The sequence below is a fragment of the Scophthalmus maximus genome, chromosome 15, assembly GCF_022379125.1.
Source record: "Scophthalmus maximus strain ysfricsl-2021 chromosome 15, ASM2237912v1, whole genome shotgun sequence".
NCBI classification, from domain to species: Eukaryota; Metazoa; Chordata; class Actinopteri; order Pleuronectiformes; family Scophthalmidae; genus Scophthalmus; species Scophthalmus maximus.
The window spans coordinates 13,310,602-13,338,367 of record NC_061529.1 but is presented as its reverse complement, the minus strand read 5'-3'; the positions used below and the strand labels follow the sequence as shown (position 1 = coordinate 13,338,367).

The 27,766-nt window shown below is 44.6% G+C and overlaps 2 protein-coding genes across 2 annotated transcripts in view; one reads left to right on the top strand and one right to left on the bottom strand.

Moving 5' to 3' along the window:
• Positions 1-53: 53 nt before the first annotated feature.
• On the top strand, positions 54-2,365 carry grem1b (gremlin 1b). Its single transcript, XM_035609542.2, has 2 exons — positions 54-377; positions 860-2,365. Exons 1-2 carry the CDS (start codon positions 211-213, stop codon positions 1,434-1,436), a joined length of 744 nt encoding a protein of 247 aa, XP_035465435.1. The 5' UTR covers positions 54-210; the 3' UTR covers positions 1,437-2,365.
• A 645-nt stretch (positions 2,366-3,010) lies between these two features.
• LOC118285746 (formin-1-like) overlaps positions 3,011-27,766 on the bottom strand; it is a gene marked incomplete at its 5' end in the record, with an annotated part of 49,200 nt that continues 24,444 nt past the window's right edge. The window contains 12 exons of the mRNA XM_035609541.2: positions 3,011-4,960; positions 5,075-5,156; positions 6,086-6,235; positions 10,482-10,533; positions 15,718-15,810; positions 21,682-21,802; positions 21,892-21,951; positions 22,093-22,239; positions 22,340-22,469; positions 23,356-23,444; positions 23,762-23,823; positions 27,218-27,305. Coding sequence (XP_035465434.2) covers positions 4,916-4,960; positions 5,075-5,156; positions 6,086-6,235; positions 10,482-10,533; positions 15,718-15,810; positions 21,682-21,802; positions 21,892-21,951; positions 22,093-22,239; positions 22,340-22,469; positions 23,356-23,444; positions 23,762-23,823; positions 27,218-27,305 — 1,119 coding nt within the window. The remainder of the gene's footprint in view (positions 4,961-5,074; positions 5,157-6,085; positions 6,236-10,481; positions 10,534-15,717; positions 15,811-21,681; positions 21,803-21,891; positions 21,952-22,092; positions 22,240-22,339; positions 22,470-23,355; positions 23,445-23,761; positions 23,824-27,217; positions 27,306-27,766) is intronic.

Here is a 27,766-nt window from a genome sequence, read left to right as displayed (position 1 = left end):
CCTCCTCCTCATCTTCTCCTCTTCCCTCGCTGTTCCACGGTTGTCTGTTTTCTTGAAGCGCAGGTTCAGGGAAGTGTTGAGGGGGCGGATAGTTTCTGATTTGTTTCCCCTCTACATCTTCGCTCAGCCAATAATGTGGAGGGAGCTGTTGTGCACATCTCAGCTGGCAGACATTTAAAAGGGAGACAGTCCGGCGCTGCAGCAATTTGTATGAACCCCCCACTCCCACCCCCTGTCTATGGAGCGGCTGGTCTCCCACCCAGCCACAGTCCCGCCAGTGCACAGTCGACAGCAGTAGGCGCCCCTCACCTCGGAAGGTGCCTCCACAGGACTGACAGGATCGGATCATTGCGCTTTTTTTTGGCTGCAGCGGACAGGTGAGTGGATTTCCGATCGTATAACTTCAACGACGCCACTTATTTTGAAAAACTTTATTTGGGTTTTTATAGATTATGTGAATTACAAAACTGCATGTTTGTTATTCACTGATGTACACGTGTGGACACGTTATCAAACATACGAGGTAGTTTTTTTTTTTTGCTTTAGCGAAATACTTTAACATTCTTTGCGTAATGGTAAACGTGGACGTAATAAAGTGGGCCTGTGTGAGCATAATTGGAATGATATATACATTTTTCTAACTGAGATATAGACTCGGGCAACTATGCAGTGATTTGGTTTTTGCCTTTCAACTTCATTTGGCATGTGGTTTCATGAAAGAAAGGCAGGAGGGAAAAGGGAAAGCGAGCCCTAGCTGTGCGTTTTTACGCAGCGTAAAAGCTTTGACAGCTGCTGCGCAGAGCCCGTCCGGAGTTGAAACGATGTGTAGGTGATGAATTATTCTCCTCTTCTCCCCAAGGATGGCCAACCCGACGCGTATCTTTTGCGGTATGGTTCTCATCACTGGGCTGCTCTTCTCTTCTCCCGCGGACTCGAAAAGGAACCGGGGTTCACAAGGCGCCATCCCTCATCCTGACAAAAGCAACCCAAACGAATCGGAGCAGCAACCGCAGCCTCCGCAGGCGGGCTCCGGGTCCCGGCAGAGGCAGGGCTCGTCCTCGTCCTCGTCCTCCTCCTCCTCCTCGCCGGCCGACGAGGTGCTGGAGTCCAGCCAGGAGGCGCTGCACGTGACGGAGCGCCAGTATTTGAAACGGGACTGGTGCAAGACGCAGCCGCTCAAGCAGACCATCCACGAGGAGGGCTGCGTCAGCCGCACCATCATCAACCGCTTCTGCTACGGACAGTGCAACTCCTTCTACATCCCGAGGCACATCCGCCGGGAGGAGGGAGCCTTCCAGTCCTGCTCCTTCTGCAAGCCGAAGCGTTTCACCACCATGACGTTTACTTTGAACTGTCCGGACCAGCAGCCGCCCACCAAGAAGAAACGCATCCAGCGCGTCAAACAGTGCCGCTGCATATCCATAGACCTGGACTGAAGACACACAGAAATGTGCTGTGTCTGTGTGTGTGTGTGTGTGTGTGTGTGTTTTTGTGTGTGTTCCATACTCATATTCTTATTCGCGGACAGGAAAGTTGGTAGAAAAGAGAAAAGAGAGAGGCTGTCACGGAGCCAAGAGCACGTGTTTTATGTCTCCATCTGGGGATGTACTCCACACATGAAGGCTGCCTATGTACCACGATTCTCTTCTTGCACAACGTGTGGAAAATTCCAAAACATGGACATGTAACGTTGAACTGCAAAACAACATTTTACTCTTCACCAATTCGCTTGAAAAATCAGTATCACTGCACGGGAACGCTGACTTGGAATGGGCACGTTTTACGCACGGCTTCCTCACCCCCAGTTAGGCCTGCCTGCACGACCCCGGTTTATTTAAAAAAAAAAAAGACCCTGTTCCACACACACACACTCACCGTGACAGGAACACACTCCTGCCCAACTCTGTATTATTGTGTTTATGTCAACCTGGATGTTTCCACTGTGTGGAATTCGATGGACAAGTGGCGATATTTGTAAATGGAAAATGTGTTTTTATTTTTTCGATACCCCAAGAATCCTTGGGCTAACCTGATTGATTTCAGCCCATCAGTAAAGATTTAAAAAAAAAAATTGATTTCATTATTATTTTTTCTTTTTGGGTAAGTAGTGTGCCTTCTCAAATGTAGACACAATATGCTTCTTTGTTAGTTAAAGCGGACGACGTACAGTGATGGTTTATACAACATAGAGATTAAATAGTTGTAAAATGTAATGTCATCTTTGATGTAGCCGGTTTGTTTATCCACTTGATTAAATTATCCATGAAAACGTAAAATAAAGGGATTGCTGGAAATGTTGTGCATATTATTTGCAACCTTGAAAAATATTTGTGTATAGGAATAAACTTGACCACTGAGACATTCACACAACTTGGAATATATTTCATCCTAAAAAGTAATTTTAGGTTTTATGAAGAGTTCCAGTTCCCTTGAACTTCATTAAGCTATATTTTGTCGAAGGTCTGGAGAAGGGGGGGCGGTGCGGCGTTCCAGTACAAATGAGTGATTTCCTGCCTCAACCTGACCAATCCCAACGTTTAATAAATAGATATTAAATGTTGGAATAAAAAAAAATGAGAAGACATTATTCTTCAGCCTTCCATACTGTTATTTTATAACTGGAAGGTGCAGAATGACTGTAGCCATTTTATTGAAACAGCAAATAGGCCAAATCATTATAATAATGTCCATCTCATTCAATTTCATGTTTTTCTAACATCTTAACATAAAAATCCTCACGTCAACAAAGCTGATCATTATATCTCAAAGGTAAGGATTAAGTTTGAACATCTTATAGATTAGGTTTTCCCAGAGTGCCTTAATTCTGAGTTGGTGTTTATTGAGCAGCTTGGCTGAACTGTGAACTCTTCCTTCTCAGTTCTTCTCTGACATAAATGTCACATTTTCTTGGTGCAGGCCCAATGGACGCGAGACAGCTGAACATTAAGAGGAACCGGTTTAACGGGTGCAGATTTTCAGAAGTGCAAAACTTGATCCAAAATGAGTCGGCTTTGTTTCGGTATCCAGTAGTTTATTCTTGAAATTTAAAACAATTCCATAAAATTACAGTCCAGCCTACATCGGAGCTACTGAAGGTCGCACCAGCTGACATACATACAGCAGAGGCTACAACAATTCCTCGGTCAATATCAGCTTTTTTTTTTGTTTTTTTGTTCTTCAAACCCTCTAAAGTAAAACGTCGCAGTTTAACGTTATGAAATATCTCGATTTTTATTATAAAATAAATGGCACACGTGAAAGACTCTGGAGGATAAAACAAAAAAAAAGTAGTTCAAGGTGCAGTTTAATGGAAACCTCGATAAAAAGAACGTTTGTCTTGAGGTATAGCGACTCGCATGGCTTCAGGTGATATACTTAAATGTTCTCAATACCCAAAATATAACCCCGATCTCTCTAAAACTTAACAGAGGCGGCAACGGTTTTCATCATGTAAATCGCTACATTTCCACATATCATCAGGGTACAACTGTACATATCCATTTGAAAATAAATCGATAGTCCGACTGACGCGTCAAGTCGACTCACCCGCAACTCATTTAAAAAATACACAGCCTCAAAGGGAACAAAGTTGATGTCTTTTGGCATAAAATAAATCTTTCCTTACATAAATATACTTTTCTTGAATGACACAGCAGCGTGGTTACATCTTAAGTCTTAGAGCTTTGCAGCTCAGAAATGGACCGGGATTTTTAAACATTAAGCAACGTTATTCCTGAAACTTTTAGCAGGGGGAAAACCCTTCTCTTGCATAGGAAAAAAGAGGCGCAGAAAAAGTGCAGGTCATCTGAAAAAAAAGAAAGAAATGCACGCAGTTAGCATAACATGGGGAGTGTGTTGGCCAATGCTGAGCTACGACATGCAGCGACTGCAACAAGCGGGGAAAGTGCTTAAACCTGTGCTGGGCACGATGCGACGTACAGCACGCAACGAGGCTTTAAAAACTTCGCATTAGGTACATTTTCATTCTTGGGGCGAGGGGGTGCACGGCCAAAACGTTGTGTTTTTGAATAAGTAGGTGTGTGTTTGTGTGTGTGTGTGTGTGAAGGGTCTGGGGCCTGGGGGCCAGACGCGTTGCCCGGTCACTCTGCTCTTCTCTGGCTGTCTCCCAGGAGAGGTGTGAGTGTGTGTGTGTGTGTGTGTTTCACACACGACAGTGTCTTCATCTGCCCAGCGCAGATCATTTATCATACCCCACAAAGCTACTGAGCAGCTATTCGCTACGCAGCGGAGGAGACACCGGGAGCTGCTTCCCTGAGAGAGAGAGAGAGAGAGAGAGAGAGAGAGAGAGAGAGAGAGAGAGAGAGAGAGAGAGACAGAGACAGAGAGAGAAACAGAGAGAGAGAGAGAGAGAGAGAGCTGTTTCGTCAACAAGGATTGTTTTTCCTTCCTTCGAATATGTCGGAACACTTTCAACACATATCGTCGCTCTGGTTGTGGCCCACAGTCCTGAAAAAGAATGGATTCTCAAGCTCTTGTGGATCCAGGAGGAATCTCGCGTCAGCTGGCACTGTTGTGGATCCCACTGACCCGCTGAGACCTTTCACAAGCTGGGCTCTCAGAGGGCACGCCGCGCTGGATGAATGAGGTCAACCTTTAGCCTTTACGACTCCCATCACTTGGGCTGTGTCAGCCATGCATCCTCGGTGCAGGAGTTTTCTTTTTTTCAATAGCCAAAAGGCTTCGACATGTGGGTGGGGGGTGGATGGGGGGTTGTCCAGTGCTGTTAGTAGCGCAGAGATACGGGCAGTGGGAGAAGTAAGAGTCCAGCGAGGTTTTATTGTGATTTGTACGGAGTCCAGTGTGGTTGAGGCCGGTGGCTTCTCTCATCCGCGATCTTGTCCAACATTTCTTACCACAACGAGGCCTCATTTTCTCTTCTTCTTCACTCGTAGTTTTAGCTGGTGGACACGCCGGCTTCCTTCTGCCGCAGTCTCTCTTTCTGTGGGCGAGAGCCACGAAAAAAATATTCAGACTATTGATTTCAGCGTCGACGCGAGAAAGTGCACCTTTTCAGGAAACTCAATCTCTCCGCTGTATGTTAATGAGCTCTCACCAGACTGTTGGCGTTAATCTTCTTGGTCTCAACTCGCTTCTCTGCCGTGATCTTCTTGATGTTTTCTTGGGCTTCCTTCAACCTATGGGGAAAAAAAAAACAAATCCGTAAGGACGTGTTATTTGCAGGCTCTTTCAAATTAGAAGTAAGCTCTAGGAAAATAGTACAATATAAAAAATGATGTAATGTCAGTTGCCTCTCATCACTGTGTCCCTGTGAGGTTGTTTATAAGAGCAAGACATTTAAGTATCTCCCTAGGGCACCCTGTCATGGAGCATTTTAGACAAACACACACACACACACACACACACACACACACACACACACACACACACACACACACACACACACACACACACACACACACACACACACACACACACACACACACACACACACACACACACACACACACACACACACACACACACACACACACACACACACACACGATTGAAGTCAGTGAAAGCTCCATGTGCGAGAGGCAGCGGAGAATGACACTGGGTTGATGATGAGATAATGAGGCAAACCTTAAAAAACACTTGGCTTTTATGGGTGCGCAGGCCGTATTTAAAATAAAGTTAATTGTACGTAAGCACAGTCAGCTGGGAGTAATGTGGGACTCGATTACGTTAGTGAACGATTAAGAGCGAGCACACGGATCTTACGGCAGGACGGAGAGAATGTTCAGAAAGGCTCAGTTCAGACAGCGGCAGCTTTGACTTCAAGCGCCGACGACCACGGGTGCACGATCAGATCCATTTAAAGACTGCTAAGCCCTGGTTGATTTGTCTCCGCCCATTTCCACTAAATACCAATTGCCTACAATGCTCTCTAATGATGTATAAAAGCTGTATTCAGCTTGCTAATATTACTATAGATCATATCACTGTAGAGCCGAACGTCACCAGATCGACCAGACCATTACTTCTAACGTGTCAGGGTTTTACCACAGATCCCAGTCACGCTTTCATGACCCCTTTCTCTGGGAGCCACCAGAATCCCACTCACCTCTCCTTGGAGACGATCTTGCTTTGTCGTATCCAGGTGCTCTTGAAGTCGTTGCAAAACTCGTACCAGAACATAAAGATGTAACCCGGTGCCACTTCTTTCTCCCCGGATTTCGGCTTGGCACCAAAGTAGCTCACCATGTCCTGGAAACTGAAGGGGGGGCAAAACAGAGCAGACGCACAAAGAGTCTCGTCTTATCACATATGAACTTAATGAAATTAACAACAACGCACGCACACGCACACACACACACACGCACGCACACACACACACACACACACACACACACACACACACACACACACACACACACACACACACACACACACACACACACACACACACACACACACAGACAGAGAGAATTCTAGATGGGGAGTCAGACAGAGGCCCAGAAACAGAGGTGTAAGGAGAGTGTCCACCCTGCTGGGCCGGGGGAGAGCCAGTAGCGGCGGCTCCATTATCACATTGACCTCCACAGCCTGCAGGGGACGACTGAGGAGACGGAGACCAGGCTGCTGTTCCCTCAGACACACACACCTCACCGCTGGGAACTCATACCTACAGCTCAAAGGACAGATTTACTGTTGGACAAGCAAAGATAAGAATGTGATGTGGTGTATGTTCACGTGAGCACACAGAGACACAATCAGATCTGTGTGAATTCACCGATTCTGTATTTTCTGTTCGACTGGGCCAGACTGCAGCACTGTTGTAGGCCTAATTCAATTGTAACCGAATCTGAACTCTTTGCCAGGCTCTCAGCGGTGCACACGGGGCATGAAAAGCGGCCTGCTGCTTCAGATTCCCTCCCTAACCCATACATGAAAGACATTTTCTGGCCCGTGCCTGTCAAAGGCTTGATTAAAGGGGGCTATGATTCAAGGGATGGATCCCTGTCCCATTGACACCCAGGTAGGCTCTGACCTCCAGATGCTAGGTGGCTCTCTTTGCGACGCTAATCTAAGACACGTTCGCATTGTGCGAAGAAACGGTGCAATATGCTGCCCAGACGGCGTGCTAAGAGTTGGGGAGGTGGGGGGGAATCGCCTCTGTGCGAGCCTGCTTCACATTTCCCAGTGGTGCGTCATTTTACTGCGATGCACAAAAAAAAAAAGGAAGGGTGCCCCGTATCGTTCCTGTACACGACGGGAGGAATCAGAGGCTCTCGGAGGTTTAGATTGACCGAACGGACGAGCTGTCCCAGGTAGCTTTGTTGCCTGGTCCGGCTTGATGAACGGGGTCTCTTCTCCTTCAGCTCCTCTCCTGACCCTGGGTCGTCATGTCAAAGCGTACACAAATCAAGCAACAAGCTTTTCCTTTCAGCCTCCTGAGCAAATGCAATGAGCAGATACACAAAGCTTCACTCGAAACAGATGCAAACACACTCGCACATGCCCTAAAAAACACAGCAGGTAAACAAAATCAAGCACAACAAAGTCCAACTGGAAGCGCAGAACAATTACGCTCACACACACACACACACACACACACACACACACACACACACACGTGCACACACAAACCGCCCACACTTCTGTAATCCACGCTATGATGCCATTGCCGTGAGAGGGTTTACTGCAGCACCCACAGCCGGCATTCCTCACTGACAGCTATAAAGAAAGAGGCATTACAAAACCATGAGCGGCCATGAGAATCAGGGAAATATTTGGACTCGCAACGCTGCATTCCTTTGTTTCCCCAGTAAAAAGATTACAGAAGTAAAAACTGCATGTTGTTGGCGACTTAGGCACTTATTCACGTTGTGCCATAGTCTTCACATCATGCCAGACAAGAATAATACTCCAACGGGCATCTATGTAACCATAACTGCACGGTGACTGTGGAGGAGGCAGTTGGCCAAATGAAATTGAGCGTGAAGTGGGAGAGGAGAACTCAATGAGACGGAACTCAGGACAGAACCAGAAAAACCTCAGTGGAACCCAAACATGAAGCAGACAAATTAAGACTGCATGTAGAGGGGAAGGGCCCGTATACTGCAAAATGATGTTAAAATAGCAAAAACTCCAATTGATTGATTCACGTATATAAAACTGACCTGACATTCGGTTTCAATTTAGCACTTGATCGCAGAGTTGTTATTATTGCGGAGTCACTATTTATCATTCATTTGATAGATGATTTAATGGAGGCTATTTTTATAATCAGTCATTCATTAAGTCATTTTTTCCAAGTTAAATTCTTATATGGTTATACATTTAATATCTTTTGGATGTAGGACTATTGGTCACAGCAAAGTAAAGTGTATCTGGAAAAGGTCCAGAACTTTTTTCCACTATGTTCTCACATTTCACAAACCCAACGATTGACTGAGGAAATAACGAGCAGATGAATCAATAGAACAGTTGCAGCCCAGTTTGACATTTGTCAATACAATCATTTTTGTCAGAGCCAAAAACAGTACAGAGGTTCGATACCAAGTAGAGCTGCAACAGTTAAACGATTAGTAATCGATTACTAAATTAATCGCCAACTATTTTGATAATCAAATAATCGGTTCAAGTAGTTTTTATGGAAAAAATATTCTGATTTCTGCTTCTTAAATGTGAATATTTTCTGGTTTCTTTGCTTCTCTGTGACAGTAAACAAAACATCATCTTGGCGTTTGGGGAAACACGATCGTCATTTTTCACCATTTTATGGACCAAACAACTAATCGATTAATTGAGAAAATAATCGACAGATTAATTATATGAAAATAATCGACAGATTAATTATATGAAAATAATCGACTGATTAATTATATGAAAATAATCGACAGATTAATTATATGAAAATAATCAACAGATTAATTATATGAAAATAATTGTTAGTTGCAGCCCTAATACCAAGCTAAAATAACGCTGATTGACATCAACCTGCCCCGCTCACAGCTGATTGATTCACAGGCATCTAAACACCCTGACTCCTCACGAGGGCGAGGCCGGGGCATTCGGTAGCACTAAGGACGTGCCGTCCGTTTGCTTGATCAACACGCCGCCGTTAACATTGTTGCCACTGCTGCTGTCGCGTGTTTGTGCGAGGGTCCCTCGGCCAGCGCAGATGTGAGAGCCCACCCAGGGCCCGGTGAGCGCACTGACGCCCGTATTCATCAACGGCGTGTCACTTTTACGAGGTGGCTCTGTGGGAACCTGAGAAAGAGCGCCCCCCCTCCCCTCCTGCTCCACCTAGCGCCGGTCAGCCAGCCCCCGTCTTCAGATGAAATTAGAGGAAAATTTCATTAAAGGGTAAAGGCGCTGTCAGCTGCAGGGCCCTTTTGATCAATATCCCCCCTCCGAGTTCAACACCTTCATTACAGTGGCGTCACTCATGCATTTAAGTTCACACACGCACACACACAAACAAAAAAAACGTGAGTCCAGTCGCGTGGTCAGAGATATCAAAATGATGTGAGGGTGGGGGTGAGCGATCAGGACAGAGAGCGAGAGGTGCGGTTGCCCCTCATTGACCCTCTTGCCCCCTTAAAAAAATGTAAAAGATAAGCAACATGAAACAGAACAGTTTGGAGACATCCACTGAGTTACCGTGTTGTCCAAAGCGATCAACATCGGGCTTGTTTATAGTATCCATTTTCGTGCGACCGGCGTCTTTCACTTTCCCCTTTATGCACTTTCGTGATTTATTTTGGAAGTGGCAGAGTTACGACATAAAGCAAACAATTCCGCGCTCTATCCAAACAAGGCAAAAATAATCTATTTGCCTTGTTTGTCTGCTCCACCATCTTTTTCCAATATGAAATTTTCCAGATATGATTTTTGCGCTCTGGACGGCGAGCTCAGCGGCTGCCAGTGTGTCTTACGCCTATAAATCATATGCCTCTCAGAAAACTCTTGGGAGTCTTCTGCACAAAACATGGCAGATAAGAATGATTGGAACTGCAGGGGAGGAAGCACAGGCTGTTCGGGCTTAAAATACATCGTGCTGCACATTACTGCCACTGCTGTTTCTGTTAAGGATGGGCACCTAGTTTATTCGTCTTTAGACGGATTGCAAAAGGTCTTGCAGGCGGCACATGTGCATTTAAAACTTCAAAAATCTCCTTGCGCTGTAGCACAAATTGTATCATCTGGTCACATACATTTAAAGTCAAAGTTGGACTTTCTCAGTGAAACAGTAAAACCAAGATGCAGAGACGCCCCCTCACATCTCACCAGAAACTTTAGCAGCTTCTACTAATCACTGTCTACAACTATACAAATGGCTAGCATTAGTGCTATCAGATACCACAACAAATAAATCACTGCTATTGGGTGTCTGTAATCCAGAACCACTTGGCCGTCGACTCTTGCTGCAGGATGAGGAACAGTACATATAAATATCTTCAGTCCAAATTAAATGCATCTCTTCTTGGCTTTGTCAAAAGTCAGTTTCTTACCTTTTCTGTGCAGAACTAAGCCGGTCGTCTTCGGCGCAATGCTCCTTTTGAGCTGCAAGAACGGAAAATGTTAAGATTAACAGAGATCATGGGACAATCGATGTGTCTTTTGGTGGCATAGACCCCTGACAGCTATTGAAAACTGATGCCAGGTCCCCCAGTGGAGTCCAGAGGGGGGCGCTGTGTTCACCAGCCCTTCTCAGAGTTGTCAAGTGAGGGGGAGAAGAAGAAGAAGAGGATGAAGAAGACGAAGGGGGCTCTGGGTTGAGATGTCACTGACACAGTGCGCACGTTATCCAAGTGACAGTTAAGCACATTGTAAAGTTTGATATGCTTCTGTGCGTTGACGCACGAGAGCGTGAGCCCGTGACGCCGGGGCCCGGGGCGGGGGAGTGGCGGTCTCTTTGCGTCGGCGTGTGTTTAGTGTGTGTGTGTGTGAGTGTGTGTGTGTGTCGACATACGTGTGCATGTTCTGAGCAGAGCCGAAGCAGGGGCTGAGCAGAGAGGCTTGGGAACTGGAGGCTCCCGTGGACTCCTGCCATGTAAAAGTGTCTAAATGCAAGGCAGATGTGTGTGGCGGGCCAGGCCGAGGTGCAAGAATTTATCTAGGGCCAGAGAGTGCCTGTGATCTCAGATTTATTGCATTTTTCCAGATTCATCCTTTTTACAATGATGGGGGACCTTTCCTACTTGAAGATTTAAGAGGGGGAAGTCTCCCAAAAAATTGTTCAAAGGCAGGTTTGGGGGTCTTCTGGGAGAAGGTGAGCTTGAGCCTCTGACCAACCACTCGTTTTACTTTTACTTCTTCTTTTTTTTTTTTTTTCATGTATCTGGGCAAGGGGCGTTTTTTTTTTAGTTTTTTTTTTTACATGTATGAGGTAAACTTAATGAAGGGGGGGCATGTCTGGGATAGGGCCGTGACCAATGGTGTTAGTCTCAGTGGGGGTCAGGCTGGCGCCTGAGGTACCCCTCTGGTGCGACTGTGCAGAGGTGGCACTGGAGCCGAGAGACTGAGAGAGAGAGAGTGAAAGGCGTTGTGAACTTTCTCTTTCATTCGTTCTCTGTGTAAACATGAGACCAGTAGTCGCTAACTAGAAAGTTATGAGACGTGCACGCTGAGAGCGACAATAAATTAGGGCTTTAAAACCCGGACACACTTTTTACAAACTGCTGCTTTACCCAACAGCCAGATAACAACAAGTGATGGAGATGAAATCTAAAGAGGGATGCTGAGGACTTCGGTAAAAGCACATCCCTTTCCATTTACCTGTGCCACCTCTACACAGATGCGTCTCTTCAGACTTCATCGAGACAGGCTCCCGGCGCAGCTGTTATCTGCTAATTTCACACGAGCTACGTAATTCAGTCATCTGAAGAAGTGGAATTTTGGTTATTGGGCTGTGACTCACGGGCCCCGCAACAAAAAGCAAAAAAAGAGGATGTGATGATACGTTTCCTTAGAGAGCCGGTGAAACGAGACTCGCACAAACTGAGATTAAAAGCAGGAATTTGTTTTCAATTAGTCATGGCCTGTATTAAACACGAAAAATATGCCCGTCGGAGTATCCCCAGAGGTTTCAAAGAGCTCCTACTAACAAGGGGAAACAAAAATGCGGTTGATTAGATGTTGGAACTACCGCAGTTGGATCAGGGAAAGTTTTCTCAGGGAAGGAGAAACAAATTGTGGTGGAAATACAAAGCCACATTCCAGCCGGGCCAGTGAGTGACATCAGATTAACTGTGTTGAGATTAACCATATGAATACTCAACACAAAACTCAGACTGAAAACGAATGCACGATAAAGGGGAAAATTCCGGAGCGGACGTAGGACTTGGCCTGGAAGAGGAGCAAAGACGATGACCGGACAAGACCTCGCTAAAGAAACGGGATGGCTGGATTTCTGTCCCCTTGTTAGATCCAGGAGAGATCACACAGTCGAGTTTACGAGGCAGAGCGCAGGGCGTTAGGGTTCACCTGCAGGCCTCGCTGCGGGTCTGTCCGCAGCCCGGCTCGGTGCTTCTCAGAAACACGGCTCTCACGGCAAACTTTGGTCTTTTATCTGTTCATCCACTGTTTTACTTTGATCCTTGAGTATAAGAAAGAAGTTATACTACACAGTATTTAGTCTGAGGCCTCTGATGCAGGATTCCCTAACGGTTAATTCTCAAAATCTAAAAATCATGTGTCCAGCACATGTATCTGGCGAAGCCCTCCTGAGCGTTTACCTGGGTGAGAAATTCACTCATTCACCGATGAGTCAGTGTTTAAGAGCGCCCGGCCGCGCTTTGATGTGAGAACTGTTGTTGCTGTGTTTTTGCCTTTTGAAGTCATGGAATCATCGCGAACAATGATTACACACAGTTCCTCCCAAAGCGCAGGGCAACGGCTCGAGGAATTCTGTTTATGAAAGAAAGGTTAACCAGTATTCCACTGGAAAGCTCACGTTCAAGACGTGCCCCTTGCAAACCGATGCCGCCTTGTAGCCGGTGGCAACCCTGCTGGTTTTTTAGATATTCTGTGATATTGGACAAAAATCGAGGAAAATCTTTGACGCCGTGAAAAATGTCATGGCACATTTCCATTTCAAGGGTCCATGATCCCAGCACAGGAATCTGATTGTCAACCATGACTCCAAATTTTCATCCTGAACTACAAACTATGGCGACAATCTCCCACTACAATTATCGTACTCATTTTTATATAAAAATACTGCATTGTTTCACTGTGGGCGACTAACTAACCTCTAATGTAGGCTACTTGTCGCATGACAGTGCTGCTGACTGAAGAAGACACAGGCGGACTCACTCCAGTAAAAGACAAAGGGCCGCCGCACCCAAATGACACACTTCGCCTTAAGTGGTATGTATTAATGCAGATATTTTGGTTCAGGTCGACCTTAGGTCTGCTGCGGGCAAAATAAAATGGCAGTATTTTTCTTTGGAACAGTCTAAAACCCAACAAGAGCAATACTACAATTTACTCTGGATAGTGAAAAATACCTCAATTGTCATTAATACTATGTACAAATAAATTGTCCCACTGAACAGTATGTATGGGACACTTCTTTTCTGGTCTGAGATATTCCTCTTTAAATGTTTAATTGCTTTAAGGACCACAATTAAAATTCCTTCCACTTCCACTCTACTGTATTACGCTGGAGGCTGATATGACAAAGGCAAACCACAGAAAATCAGAGACCAAAACTATTTGGATATTTATATTGGACTAAAATAGAGATTTTTCTTTTTTGCTTATTTAACTAACTGACCCTTAAACATTTATGAGGTTTCCTTTTACGCTCACTGACCCACACCGGCCTGTTTACGTCCACAGGCCGCAGCACAAAATATGATTTGTCATATTCTCTCATGTTCAGTAAAACAGAACAAAGACAGCAGACCAATCAATATGGAACATGCTGCAGAGACAACGTGCGTCTCAGTCTAGACACCATTTTCAAAATTGGCACCGACAAAGGTACCACATGTGTATTTTGACCAAAAACCAAGTCAAATCAGCAGCAGGCAATAGGCAAAGCACTGAGAGAAACTTAGGTCATCCACCAGCCCGTTACACTGAAAAACACCCCGTCCAGATGTTTTCGTCAACAGCGGCAACACACATTAGACATGTGCATTGATGCTGTGAATCGAAACAGACAGGGATCCACTTCGATCCGAGGTGTGCGCATGGCACATGGAGGATACAGGAATAGAAAAAAGAACCATGGCGAAGCCGTGCTCGCCGCCGATGATGCGTTCAACAGAGGGTTGGCCTCCGCCGCTTTTGGTGATACTTTTACTGTCTATTTACGCACGGCTACGTCTAATGATGCGACAGTGGCAAGCTCAAGACGTCTTTATGGCATTTGCTCAAACACAAAGGAAGGCTTGTGTATAATAAAACTTTGGTGAAATAGGCTTATGGGCGTCTAATGCGCCCATAAGAGTTACAACTCGTGGTAATGTGTACACGGTCACCTTCAGTGATGAAACTACCATTGTACTTAAAAGTAACGCAGGGTGAAAAGGGTTGTCAAGTTTCCTTTTTTCTGTTTATTTTTAGGAATTCTCATCACTTCAAAAGTGCACTTTGTAGACTTGTTTCATTCCGGTAAGAGGGAACACTACGTTATGTGTGAAGTGGCAGCTACCACAGTTATAATGTTCAGTGGGACGGAAGAGAGCAGGAGACGACTTGTGTCCGGGTCAGAACGGGGACAGACGGTGAGTTGATCAGAGAGTGTCGGGCAAGCTCTGCTCCTGTCCCGGTGGTCCCCAGGCCCGATCCACTGAGGCCGGCCAGTCTTTACAAGGCCGCAGCCAGAGGTGTCCTGCCAGCTTTATGGCAGCCGCGAGTACATGAGAACCACGTTAGGGGCAATGTGATCCCTTCTACGGGCCTGTAGACTCCTGTCCTCACGCTGTCTTACAGCGCACCGAGACGCCCTCTCTCAGCAAGAACATTTACACACCGAGAGACAGACTCTACGCCGACCAGCCGACCAGCCGACAGGCTGACACGGCGAAAAACAAAAAAACAACTTCCTCTATTTAAAGATCCCATGCTGCCTCTCTGGGTGAAAACAGGGCTTTTTCTAGTTCTGTACGCTCGGTTTCATGACGACCCTCTTCGGCTGTCCAACGCAATGTTTCATCTTTGAAGTCACTGAGGATGTTCTTTACAACTTGACATGAGTAAGGCCAGCAGTCACTATGTGGAGGCGATGAGCGTCACTGTGTGTCAAGGAGTGGGAGAAGATTAAACCACTTATCCGTTGTCTTGACTGACACAAGACTAAATGTCTCAGTTGGGCAAGAAGTAGAAAAATATAATCAGTGGAGGAGAGGCTCAAAATGACACATTATACACATGTCTCTATAGTCGTTGGGGCGTCTTAATACATTGTATTGTTGTTATCTCTGAGCTTGTTTATTTTTTGCTGTCTTTTGGTGATACAATTTCATTGCATAGTATATAAAATGTTTAATTAAATAGACAATAGCTACATAATTAGGGACATTTATTTGCATACATTCACTGCAGTTTTTTTTTTACATCATTAAGGAGAAAAACCTGCTGATTGTATATTTTGGACTAAATCTACAAAGTGAAAAACAAAATTGACTCCTTTTTTTAGCCATCTAACAATAGTTTGGAGTAATATTTCTCTAATGATGATGTCAGCAATTTTGCTACAGTAAAAAATCAAGGAGGAATTTTGTCTTGACTCACCTGCAGAGATAAATCCCTCCATCTTCTCCTGGAAGGGCTGGAGAAGTTCCTCTGCCGAGTTAGTACACACCTTCTGCACATCTTTCTCACAGGCTGGAAGAGAACAGAGAAAAGATAGACGTGATAAATGACGACGAGGGGAGAAGAAGAGGGAATAGCGGATTTAAAGTGGGCGGGGGGAGAAAAAACATTAACCAAAAGGTGTAATATGTTTAAGTCATTTTTAGATGAAATTAAAAAGTGGGGAAAGTAATTAATAACATCATGTAGTTAAAGGCTGTGAAATTAGGTTTCATAAAAATGTGGTTGCGAGAAAGACGTGATCAAGTGAAATAGGATGGGCCATCTTTTTTAGCAAGACATGATTATCATATTGAGAAAAAAAGCTTTATCAATACTTTTTTTTCCCAGAAGATGACTCTTTTTTATATGGTTATGAAGATCTCTTTCTGTTTTTGTAATTCTGGAAGAACATTGTGATAGAATTATGAGAAAATGACAAGGTCAACAATGGGACTAGACATGAATGGTTTTAACAAAAAAGCTAAAAGAATTTAAAAGAAATTCACCTAAAGTGTGAAAAGTGTGCGCTTTTAATTGGAGTCCTAAACATGACGTTGTAGTTTTATTTTGGTTATTTAGTTTGTCTACAGTGAACAATAAAGTTGTGTTGCGTTGCATCGCACTCGGAGCAGTCTGCACATGTGAGCGCAGCAGATGTGTTTGCTGTTTGCGGATGTGTTTTTCTTCCCGGTGCCAAATGAACCAACTCACACGAGCTCAGAGGAAACAGTCGTGACTGAGCATGTTCCAGCCGAACCTTCCCCCGTTTCCTCTCAACTCTAAGCCTGGGTCACTATACACACACACACACACACACACACACACACACACACACAGACGCGTGGTGAAAAGAACTTTGGCACATTCCTCCAACCTGTAAGTCATTAATGGCTGCAATAAATACCTAAACTTGCTTATGACTGCATAGCTAAATTGTTCCGCAACACAACACAAGCATTAACAGGTCTGGCCCGCTCTTCACTGCGTCGCCGCTTTCAGATCTGAGCTTGGCTCTCACGTTCGCATGCGGAGCCACTGCACCTGCAGCTCGGTAAACTCGCTCTATGACATCTTTTACATCTTTTATTTATTGGATGTCTTAATAAATCAGACAGGAAACACGAGGCCGGAGCATTAAAACTGAAGAGTAACTACGCACAGACCCACGGTCTGGATTCCAGGACACGTTCTAAACGAAAGGACAGCGAGAGCCAGCAGTGATCAAAATAATAAAAAAAACCTGAAATAACCAACCAAACAAACATGACAGCCAAATACCCTGTTTGGACGAACTATATTTCCTCACCAGAAATCCCCCGACTCAAAAGGAACCATTAAATCAGTGTTTAAAACAGCAAGTCTACAATTTAGAGGCGGCTCTCGTCCAAATGTGGTCCAGACAGCAAAGGCCGCAAGGAGGAAGCCCACAAAAACACAGCAGCTGTAAAGAATAAAAAAATAACAACTAAAAGCTCTGGTTTGAAACATTGTCTTGGAGTGATAATCCATTTTTGCAGGCTGCATTCAAAAGAAGGATTCTCCTCTATCAGTTTTGTTTCCACAAATGAAGCAAAAATGAGGGTTAATGAAGCGGTGAAGTTTTATATCCAAGGAGTTTAAAATATGTTACTTTTGGGGAATTTTTTTTGTAAAAGTTTGTTCTAAAAATAAACATTACTAATATTAATATTTTCAGAGCATAATTTTGACATTCATCAAAAAGGCTCAGTGACATTTGCATCAGTCTATGCACATCGCATGTCAACCGCTCTGACTTCTTGGCAGATCTAAGATTATAATCTTAAAATCACCAGTATAGGAATTATTTAATAATTCAAACTTAAAAAGCACACACACACACACACACACACACACACACACACACACACACACACACACACACACACACACACACACACACACACACACACACACACACACACACACACACACACACACACACACACACACACACACAGTTATTTTAATATGATTTAACATGATTCATATTAATTGAATAAATAACTATTATTATTTAAATACATAATAATTTCAGATATTACAGATTGAGAGATTATATAACCCTAACCCTAATATATTAATACACTATAATTGATTTGTCTGATATACTCAATAAAAAAATACAATATAGTAAAAAATGATTACAAAAAACCTACAAATATCTAAGAAAAAAATGAATCACCCCTATTTGTTAACTGTTAAATAGTTGGTCATGAATCAAGAAAACTGTTCTGACCAGTGATTTCAGTATTACAGGATGTGGTGTAGCTGCGTCTCTACTAGAGACCAGTGAGGCGGAGACGTGGTTGGAAACACAGAGCTGACACAGTGTCGTCTCTCAGCTGCCGGTGGCACAGTTTCTACCATCAGACACTCTGTCCAGTCATGTGGCCACAGGGGACTGGTTTCCCACCACAGACAGACGGGATAACGATGGGAGACAGAGCTCCGATCTTTAATGGCCCTCCACTGTTACTACGAGGGGAAAACAGATGAGATCACAGCCGGTGGACTCAGCATCGTCAGAGCCAAAGGGTCAAGGCACTATTCAAACGATTGACATTATTAACATAATTGAACCGAGACAATGAAATTGTGTGTGGCGCTTAATCACTTTTCAAACCAGCCTCCTGATGGATATCAACTGATCGACTGACGTGTTTTACGGATTAGCATTAAACCAGCAAAACCAGAGGACATCAGAAGGTACAGACGGCCACACTGTGGGCATAAACGAATCGGAGCTGATACACTGAGGTGCTATACATGTACAAACAGGAGTCTACTGCACATCTGTGAGACAGCACAGCGCAAAGACGTCATAACTGAATGGCAGAGAGAAGAGAAGCCTTTTGCACAATGTGAGGGGGTGATGGTGGTGGTGGAGTTAACGGGAAAAAAAACAAACAAGGGAGACCGAATTCTGATCCAGGACTAACCCAGTGTGGTTTTTTCAAAACGGCGGACTTTGATGTCAATATGTACTTATGATTTTACTCCAGCGAACAAGAGCCGCCACTGTGGCACACCAAAACAATACACAACTACGTTTCAGAAGAAAATGCGTAAAACCGTGGATGGGGAGCCTTGTGGAACAGAGCAAGACTTGTTTGATGAATGTTTCCTTCTCATAAAAGTGGCCACAGCGGCCCTCCACCTCCAGCCTCCGAACCTCGGGATCGTGACAGAGCATGAACACGGAGGGGGCAAACAGACAGCAGCAGCTACAGGGAGGGGGGACTGAGAAACAAACGGTACACAGGTGATCATTGTTCTGTAGCACCTTCTTCTTAAAGACATGCACCTGATCTTTTCAATTGTATAAAATACCAGTGTGTAGACACAGATGGCGAACTGGTTCATTTCTGTTGTAAACAACATTTTGGAGGAGCTTTGGAAAATATCTATCATTTTATCACAGGTTAAAACAGCAAAACCGCACCAGCCGCAGCCTTTTACTAGATATTTATACCTGGAAAGTGAATTCTCTCACTGATCCCCAACCATCTTCAATCCCAGCAGACTCTCAGACGTCCAGCTCTCCTTTCTATCGGGATGAAGTCTACGGTTCCTCCTTTGTGAGCTCAGCCAAGAGACTGCCTCAGCAGGAAAAGTTAAGACCCTCTCTCCACTTTGCACTCCCCATAAATCAAACCCTATTCCGTCAAACTCAGGGAGCATCAAAATCAGTCTGGTGCTTGAGAGGATGGTAAAGCGATTATTACATCACGCTGCTGCATTTATCTATATTCATTATAAATATATAAATGAACTTGCACAAAATTATCAAAACATTAAAACACCGAGTCCAACTTAAGAAGCAAACTTTGCGATTTTTCTTGTCGACATTTGCAACTAATCCACGACAAAAATCCCCAAAACGTTTCAGTATTTTTTGCCTTGTTTCGTCAGATGGGCAGTGACAGCACCTCAGCCCCGCTGACTTCACTTCACACATGGCCCTTTGAGCAAAGCCTCCGTCGTAAAACGGACCTCAGGGTAAAGGCCTTGCCTGAACCTGACATTAAAGGCCATTTAAAATCAGGACACTGTCTGATTTGCCACAGCGATGAATGCCTAACGCGGGCCAGGTCTTCTGTGAAACACTAAACTCCCCTGAGCAGCAAATGAGCTCTGACTGTTTCTTTTTATTTGATCCTATTTCATTCGGTAGCGTCCCTGCCTCTCTGTCAGGTCCAATTACGCGGCAGTTAAAGGGATCTTTATGTAGATAATCACTGGTCTTCAAGTGTTAATCGGTAAGTGCTACTTCAAGAATAACCAGTGGCTTTGAAAAATAATCTGCAGATAGGTTCCGAAAGCTAACAGCACCACTTTACATGATTTTAGACATAAACAGAGAGGAGTATATTTGTCTTTATGGGAGCTCAGAGTCCTACAGTAGCTTTAGGTCATTGTGGCCTCTCACTCATCCCTCTCAGAGAGCACAGAGAGAGGTCATCACCCTCTCCCCAAACAGGAAGCCCCATCTAAAGAGGATCATGTTTCTGCACAAGCCAGTGAAGCAGAGGGCAGGCGAGGGGCTGGGGACCCTGCTCCTGAGCATCACTGGCGACTAGACGCTGCACACACAAACACACAAGTGCAGGAAAGCGGAGAAAGGTCGTTTTGTCTACATCTCTGTGTGAACGTGCGCAATACAGTACGCCAGGGTTTGTATGCGCGAGGCACCCGTGAATCCACATTGAGAGATTACGACTGAGCAGGGGGTGAGCGAAGAGAGATGCATTTCTCACTGCTAGCACAGAGTCTCCTGACCTTTGACCCAAGGCTGCAGGGCAAGACACAGCCAACTGCCGCAGTCGCCACCTCAGGATCAGGTGAGGGGCAGGCGTCCTGACTCGCCTCAGTGAAATCCAAGTGTGATTCAGTGTTAACTTCTCAGTGTCGGACACAATGTGGATGGAAGTGATCTGTGTTAGCATTATAATTAAGACCAGTTGCTTTCTTTAGGCTGGTTTATAATAGCCAGGCATAAATATTTATTCCTGGCGGCTGGAGAGGGTAAAAAATGGTGGGAGTCATAGGTGGAGCTCGCCAAACATCCAGAATCCGACGCTCGCCCTCTGATGCTAATACCCTGGAGGACTACTGTGCCAGACTGCGCTGCAGCAGAGATCAAATACAAGGGCCCTTATGTTGCATTTATTGTCTTCGGGTCTTCCATTTTTCCTAATAAATGAGTGACAGCTTGAGGTAGGTCTGGGTACTTTAGTAGACTCTTTGTATTTTTCCCCCGGGTCAGAGAGGACAGGGCTTTAACAGCGATCTAAAAAAACGTAGGGGAGAGCCGTGGAGCATATCTAATTGCTTTCATATGCCGTATTATTGGTTGATTTAAATAACCACAGACACCAGGGGCACTGGGGGGCATCGCCTTTAACCTCCGCATGGCCCTGGCCAAGACTGACTGGCTGGCTCGTTGGGTCACTCCAGTCGCTCGGCGCCCACGACACTTTGAAACACAGAACACAAAGAAGTGTGTTTGGCAGCCAGTTGTCACTCTGATGTTCCTTCGGTGAGCTGGAATTTGTTTTTTGGGGGGGTCTTCTCGGAAATAGGAAAGTGACGATGCCTCTTTGGCTAGAAATTAGGAGAGGTTGTCGTGTCATGATGACTGATGCAAAGTCTGGAAACTAGTTAAAGCTGCCTCAGGCAACAACAACCTGCTTTTCTCGGGGTGATACACAGGATGTACATGTACATTTAAACTGCTCTGGAGAAAGATGGAAATGTATACAATCACACTGATTCACATCGAAAATAAGATTCCCTTTACAAAAAAATGAAAGGCATACAGTTCAAGCCTTCATGCCCACAGTTCAAATAAATGTACTTGTAGAACAGGGCATGTCCTACCAGTTAGATCTTTCTTCAGCTTCCTGAGGTCCTTGGTGATGTCTTCAAACTTAACCTGAGCGGCCTGGAAGAAATCCTGAGGCTCCGGCAGAGGGAACACACTCTTTTCTGTGCTGGCATGCTGAAACCACAGAGCAAACATATAAACGTGTAGGGGTGCCGAGAGGCAGAGGGTGTAAGAGTGAACCATTTTGTTTGACAGTGCCATACCTTGTCAAAATTACGTAGGTAATATAAAACCACATAATCCACCAGATTGATACAATTGTCCTGAGGAAGAAAAGAAAATAAGAAAAGCTGATTAAGATACGATTATGCTCAATGTTGTATGTGAGATAATAAAGCTAATATTTACCAGGAAATGATGGCATTCTGGTAAGATTTTAGGCACAAGTTCACAAGATGAGTTACCCTGCTCTTGACGTCCTTTAGTTTGGGGAGGATCTCTAGTCCAAAGCCGTCAGCCTGACCCCGTGTCCTGTTCCCTCCGTTCATATAGTTCCCAAAGGCCAGAACAAGACCCATTACATCCCGCACACTGTCACGCTCTAGCAGCTCCTGACACAGACACACACACCAACAGTCTTTAGATTAGTAAACCTTCACTGCGCCTAATGACACTTTTCAGATGCAGTGCTTGTTGACGTGATGTTCTTACTTTGGAGACAGTGGAGATAATGTCCACCTTGCGACGGATGGAGGAGATGGTATCGAGGAACACTGACTGGAAGATGATGCAGTGGGCCCGGCTCGCAAAGTCAGGAATCTGGGAGAGCTCATAGAGAAACCTGGAAAACAAAAGGGGGAGGAGGAGCAGGGGGAGGAGGACGGGGTGTGATGTGTTATGACAGAATTAAACAAAATGTCTAACAGGAAGAACTATTTCGGGGCCTTGGCAGGCCGAGCTTCCCCACGTAGGCCGGCTGAGTCAAAGTCGGTGTTCACAGGCAGGCGGAGGCGGCTGATAGTCATGAGCGGTGCTGCTCGGCTGGGTTTGAAAGGTCCACAGGGTCGGGGTGGTGGAGGGAAAGCAGCGAGCGGCGCACAGAGACTGATCAAAGGTAGCTCTGTCCTGATGCAGGACGACTTATGTAAACAGTGCAGTGTCGGAGGGGAGCGGAGCGGTAACATCCTGTGTGATTAGACCCTGCTGATGGAGGTAGACACTGAGTAGGGATGACTCAGGCAGCCTTAGTGACAGCTCTGGTCAAACATGGAAATAGGAAGGCCAGGCTGAGCGGCACCGCTGGGTCCGGGCCTCGTTAGCTGGCCCGAACTACATAACCCTGACAGGAACTACTGAATTACTGAAGCAATGTTCATTAGAGCACAAGTCTGCACAGTTGTAGAAAAATTATAATAAGAATATAGACATTCAAGGAATAACAAATGGTACCCCAATGTGTACAGTAACTGTTGGTATTCATACAAATAGAATATTTGTTTGACCAATTAATTAATTCATCAAATATTTTCTTATGCACTAATATGACCAATGACCAAAAAACTAATAGGTCTTGAACTGAAATTAATTAATGTGTGAATCATTTCATTTCCTCTTGCATTGATTGATTTCTTCTGTGCAAATTCATCCAATAAACTCACCCTTCATTTCTCTAACTAAATACAATAAACATTATATGAAGAAAAAATTGTTGGTGGATGTGATCTTACTGTTCAGGTTTGTCCAACAGTTTGACTTCATCTTCCTTTGATTTCTCGTAATGTCTCATTATCTTGTCCATCTCATCGCTGGTGGCCCTCTGTCAAGAGACACAATGCACAGTCCACGATCAAAGTGTGTGTGTGTGTGTGTGTGTGTGTGTGTTTGTGTGTACGGACACAGCTAAAAATGTTCAGCAATAATAAAAGCGCACAGTCGAAATGTAAGCAGCTACTACAGTTGTTGCAGTGCAAGACGCTATATCAAAATTATTCCTGCTGATAAGCCACATACTTTAACTTGTACGAGTCAAAACAATAAGGTTTCATCTATTTTCTTTCAAGCTATCAGATAACTTTACATCCTCATCCCTCCCGCTATTTTATCACGCCAACTGTACTTCTCATCTATACTTACATTTTCGTATAAAGCTTCGATGGTCTCCAAATCCACCACAGAGTTGTCCACAGTCAGAACAGCTGAAACAGTGAGGATATTTATTATGAACAGTCACTCTTAGAAAATGAATATGATCTTGGCCAAAAGCTTACTGCCTATTATGAACTGCCAAATTTTTTTTCGAAGAAAAAACTTGTTTTCCTGCATGTAAACTTGTGATAATATTCATACCCTGTAATTTTTAAGTTAATATAAGATTGTATTGAGGCAAACTAACTGTATGTTAAACATCATATATTGTAGAAGAATGAATTAAGAACGGAAAAGAAATATTTGACCAAAACCATGTGTCCACTTTCATCTACACTGCGCCACACCTGCACCAGTAACCACATCGCATCATTCAATTATAATGTCGTAAAATTATACACCTAATGTAGAATATTAGCTGGAGGTGGTGAAGCTGACGGTGCGGCCAGGCTGTGGGGGCAGAGGTATGTGGGGCAGACTGGGACTCGGGCAGCAGTGGGCCGACACTCTTCTCTTCTTCCTTCGGGAGAAAGCAGACGGAGGTCCTCGCTGCGGCTCAAAGCATAGAGCTTAAAAATGTTTAACCACTGGGACCACAGCCGACTGTAATGATCTTTTAAAGAGAGGCAGGAGAAGGGGAGCGCCGCGAGAAACAGAGAACGCAGAAGGTGGTGGGAGAGATGGAGAGAGAGAGATAAAAAAAAAAAGACATCATGTAGGCAAAATACTCTTCCCCACAGCCTGCATGCTTGTCAAACAGTAGGAGAAAGTGACGCCTGTTCTGTGTCGGAGAGGTGTCACAGGTTTACAGCTTCGCGAGGGAGGAGGGGATGATGGGAAGGTCGGCTCCAGTGCTCCTGCGTCCGCTGACAGTTGCCTGGCTGGTGTCACAACCAAGAACCAACCAAGAACTGATGCGGTGCCATCCGCCCAGTAAATGTATTCAGTGCTATAGACACAAGTCTTATTCACAATATTTGAACCTCCATGCACTCTGCATAATATAAAATGATGATCATGTTGCGACTGTGAATGACCTCTACAAGAAACCAACACCTCTCAAAAGCAGTTTCAACAAATGCTGAACGTTATACCCTTCACGCAAGTAGCTGGGCACACCGGATAAATTCCCAACTAAGTCAATCTAACTCTTCCTTAAATATCAGACACGACAGTTACAGGATGAGAGTTATAGGACAATATCAGTAACAGCAGCATGAGTAGAGAATAATTTATAAAGTCACTAACTGACTGGTAATGTCACTCACATCACATTAGCTTCATGACATGGAAAACAAAGGAAACTATCAGCAGCCATGGTCACGATTGCGTGATGGTGGTAACAGCAGCACAATGTCATTTGCTAATGTTTGCTAAAGTTAATAACCATAACTACTGGTCATACCAGACAAAGTATGATGTAGTAATTAACTTATTTAGAGCCAAAAAAGGACAATTTTTTTTATTGCCAAAGATTGAGTTATTGCTTTTTCCTGGCTTCAATTATTCTCTTTTCACTATGAATTAAATAGGGATTAAGTCATAATTTTGTCAATTCCTTGGTTATTTAAAAGAATTTCAATGGCGTTTCAAACACTAGGGTGTTTGAGGTTAAAAAATTTGCATTTGAAACAATACAAAAAAAGGTGCATCCGATGCATCATGTATTGTACTCAAGCCGGTCAATGTAACCATTCTAACAACAACACAGCCACGGTCATTTCAGTCTCACGGCTTCCAGCTAACAAGGTAATGCTTTGCATTCTGGTTCCCAGCTGTTCCTGGTGCAGAGAAGCTGTCAGTGTGCTCCCGACGTCTGGATCAGAGGGAACGCTGGAGGTCCATTTCCTACATCTTATTAGAGTGGATTATTCAGTCCCTCAGCCATGCAGCCGTCAATCACACACCAAAGGGGGGCCTGCTCCAGTGTGCACAGGAGCACTCTGATCCGAGGGGAGCCGGATATCTCTCCTGACCGACAGATCAAAGCCAGACTGCCAACCGCCTCACACCCTCTCCTTCCACTTTTCACTCATCGGCTTTGGTGCGGAAGGGCGCGTGTGAGCGTGTGAACATGTGTATGTGTGTGTGCGTGTGTGTGTGTGTTTGTGTGCGTGTGGTGAGGTGGTGTGTGTGGGGGAGAGCCTCCCTTTGCCCTTGAACCATGGTGGCCCTTGAGGTCCCCCAGTCACTCCGGCGGTTGCAGTTGACCCCCTCTCTCCCCTAACCAGAGCGCTGCCGTCTCTGCTCTCGCTCCCTCCCTAGTAGCTCTAATTACATTACATGTCCCATGTCCTTTTAATTTGGCAACAAAGGGGAGGCAGGCAGGAGAGGCAAGGGACTAGAACCCTCAGAAGTGCTTATTAAGGTGCTGTCCTTCATTGTCAGATCCAAGTTGTCCACTTCACATTCACCTCCCATTAAGGCACAAGGAGGCAGCCTCACGCTGGGTGTGATCAGGACTTTCTACCAAACCACCTCTACTAACTGACACTTAAACACAGAATAAAGGATTGAACGGAGAAGGGGGAAAAAAAACCCTCTAAACAAAACGGGCGTCCTGGTGCTGTGTGCTGTTTGGCCTGTGTTTGAGGTGGTTTTATGTGGTAGGGCAGTGTCTGCTAACTGCAGAAGGTGGTTTTGTACATGCTTAGATCATTAGTGGGGTGTCAGTCCCATTAGGGCTTGTGGAAACCGTCACTGGCTACAATAAACAGATCTGCTGGCCGCATGCTCAGACTAGCAGGCGGCAGACACTCTCCGCCACAGTCCCAGGACAGGAGCAATTCCTGGCCCATCTACGCTGTCCCCAACACACACATTATGTGTTTACACAGACATGCAACCACTTTGACACACACACACACACACACACACACACACACACACACACACACACACACACACACACACACACACACACACACACACACACACACACACACACACACACACACACACACACACACACACACACACACACACACTCTTACCACAGAAGCGTGCAATCAATCCATGCAGTACTTCATATGAAGGAGATTGCCATTTGATTTTAACCAGTGCCTGAGGGATTTCAAGCAGCCTGAAACTCTGCTTTCATCCCTCTCACATTTTAACAAATCAAGGCGTTTTCTTTCCCACCGTGGTAACTGGAAAAATCTACCACGTTCCACCCAAAACACAAATGAATCCAAAAGTATCTCAGGCCACAAATTAGTAGCTGTCAGCTGGTAGGAAATTCCTGTCCACTGCAGGGCTCTGCGAGATATTTCCTCTCTAAAAATAACTCTGTCTGCTTTTAATCTGGACTCTTCCTCAATTTATTGTTGATCGGGACTGTAAATTCAGTTTATTACTGTAAAATTCTAAACAGCTCCTTCCTTGAAAGAGAGCCAAATTGTTATGATGCTGACGTGTGCACAAGCTTCTGGATATATTTTTCACCTTGCTGAATGTCCTTCATCTCCAAATGCAGGCTCGATATGAGGATGCCGACTGCTTGTGAACGCTTCCCGTCCAGCAGCTTGACAATCTAAAAGAAAACAAATGATTTCATATCGTTAAGCAGCAGGTGTATTAATGAATTTTAAAAGCATGTAGTGATTCTAGTATATATTTTTTAGGTTTTTATTTCTAGGTTAATGGGATATCGACTCACCATTTAGAAGAATTCAATTTCAAATCCATTTTTCATTTCTAAGTTCGTTTATACCATAAAGTCTGGTCAAATTTCAACAAATATTAGTATTAATTACTTTAAAAACCCTCTGCAAACGGCTTCATATTATTTGCTATGCCTTCATACCTACATTTAACACCAATTCAATTATTTAAACACTGACAGAAAACAAACAGAGCAACAGATGATGGATAAAAAGAGGCTGGGTAAAAAAAAAAAAATCACTTAGTCACTTCCCCAGCTGTGGAAGCGGATGATCTATGATGAGCTCGACAGACCGCCTGAAGGGACGGTTAGTCTAAGTAGCCTGGGAA

What these genes read in the sequence shown, in the direction of transcription:
- grem1b (XM_035609542.2), top strand. Translation starts at nt 211, where the DNA reads ATGAACCCCCCACTCCCACCCCCTGTCTATGGAGCGGCTGGTCTCCCA. An exon ending in TTTTTGGCTGCAGCGGACAG is followed by an intron (nt 378 to 859) that starts GTGAGTGGATTT and finishes CTTCTCCCCAAG; the next exon opens with GATGGCCAACCCGACGCGTA.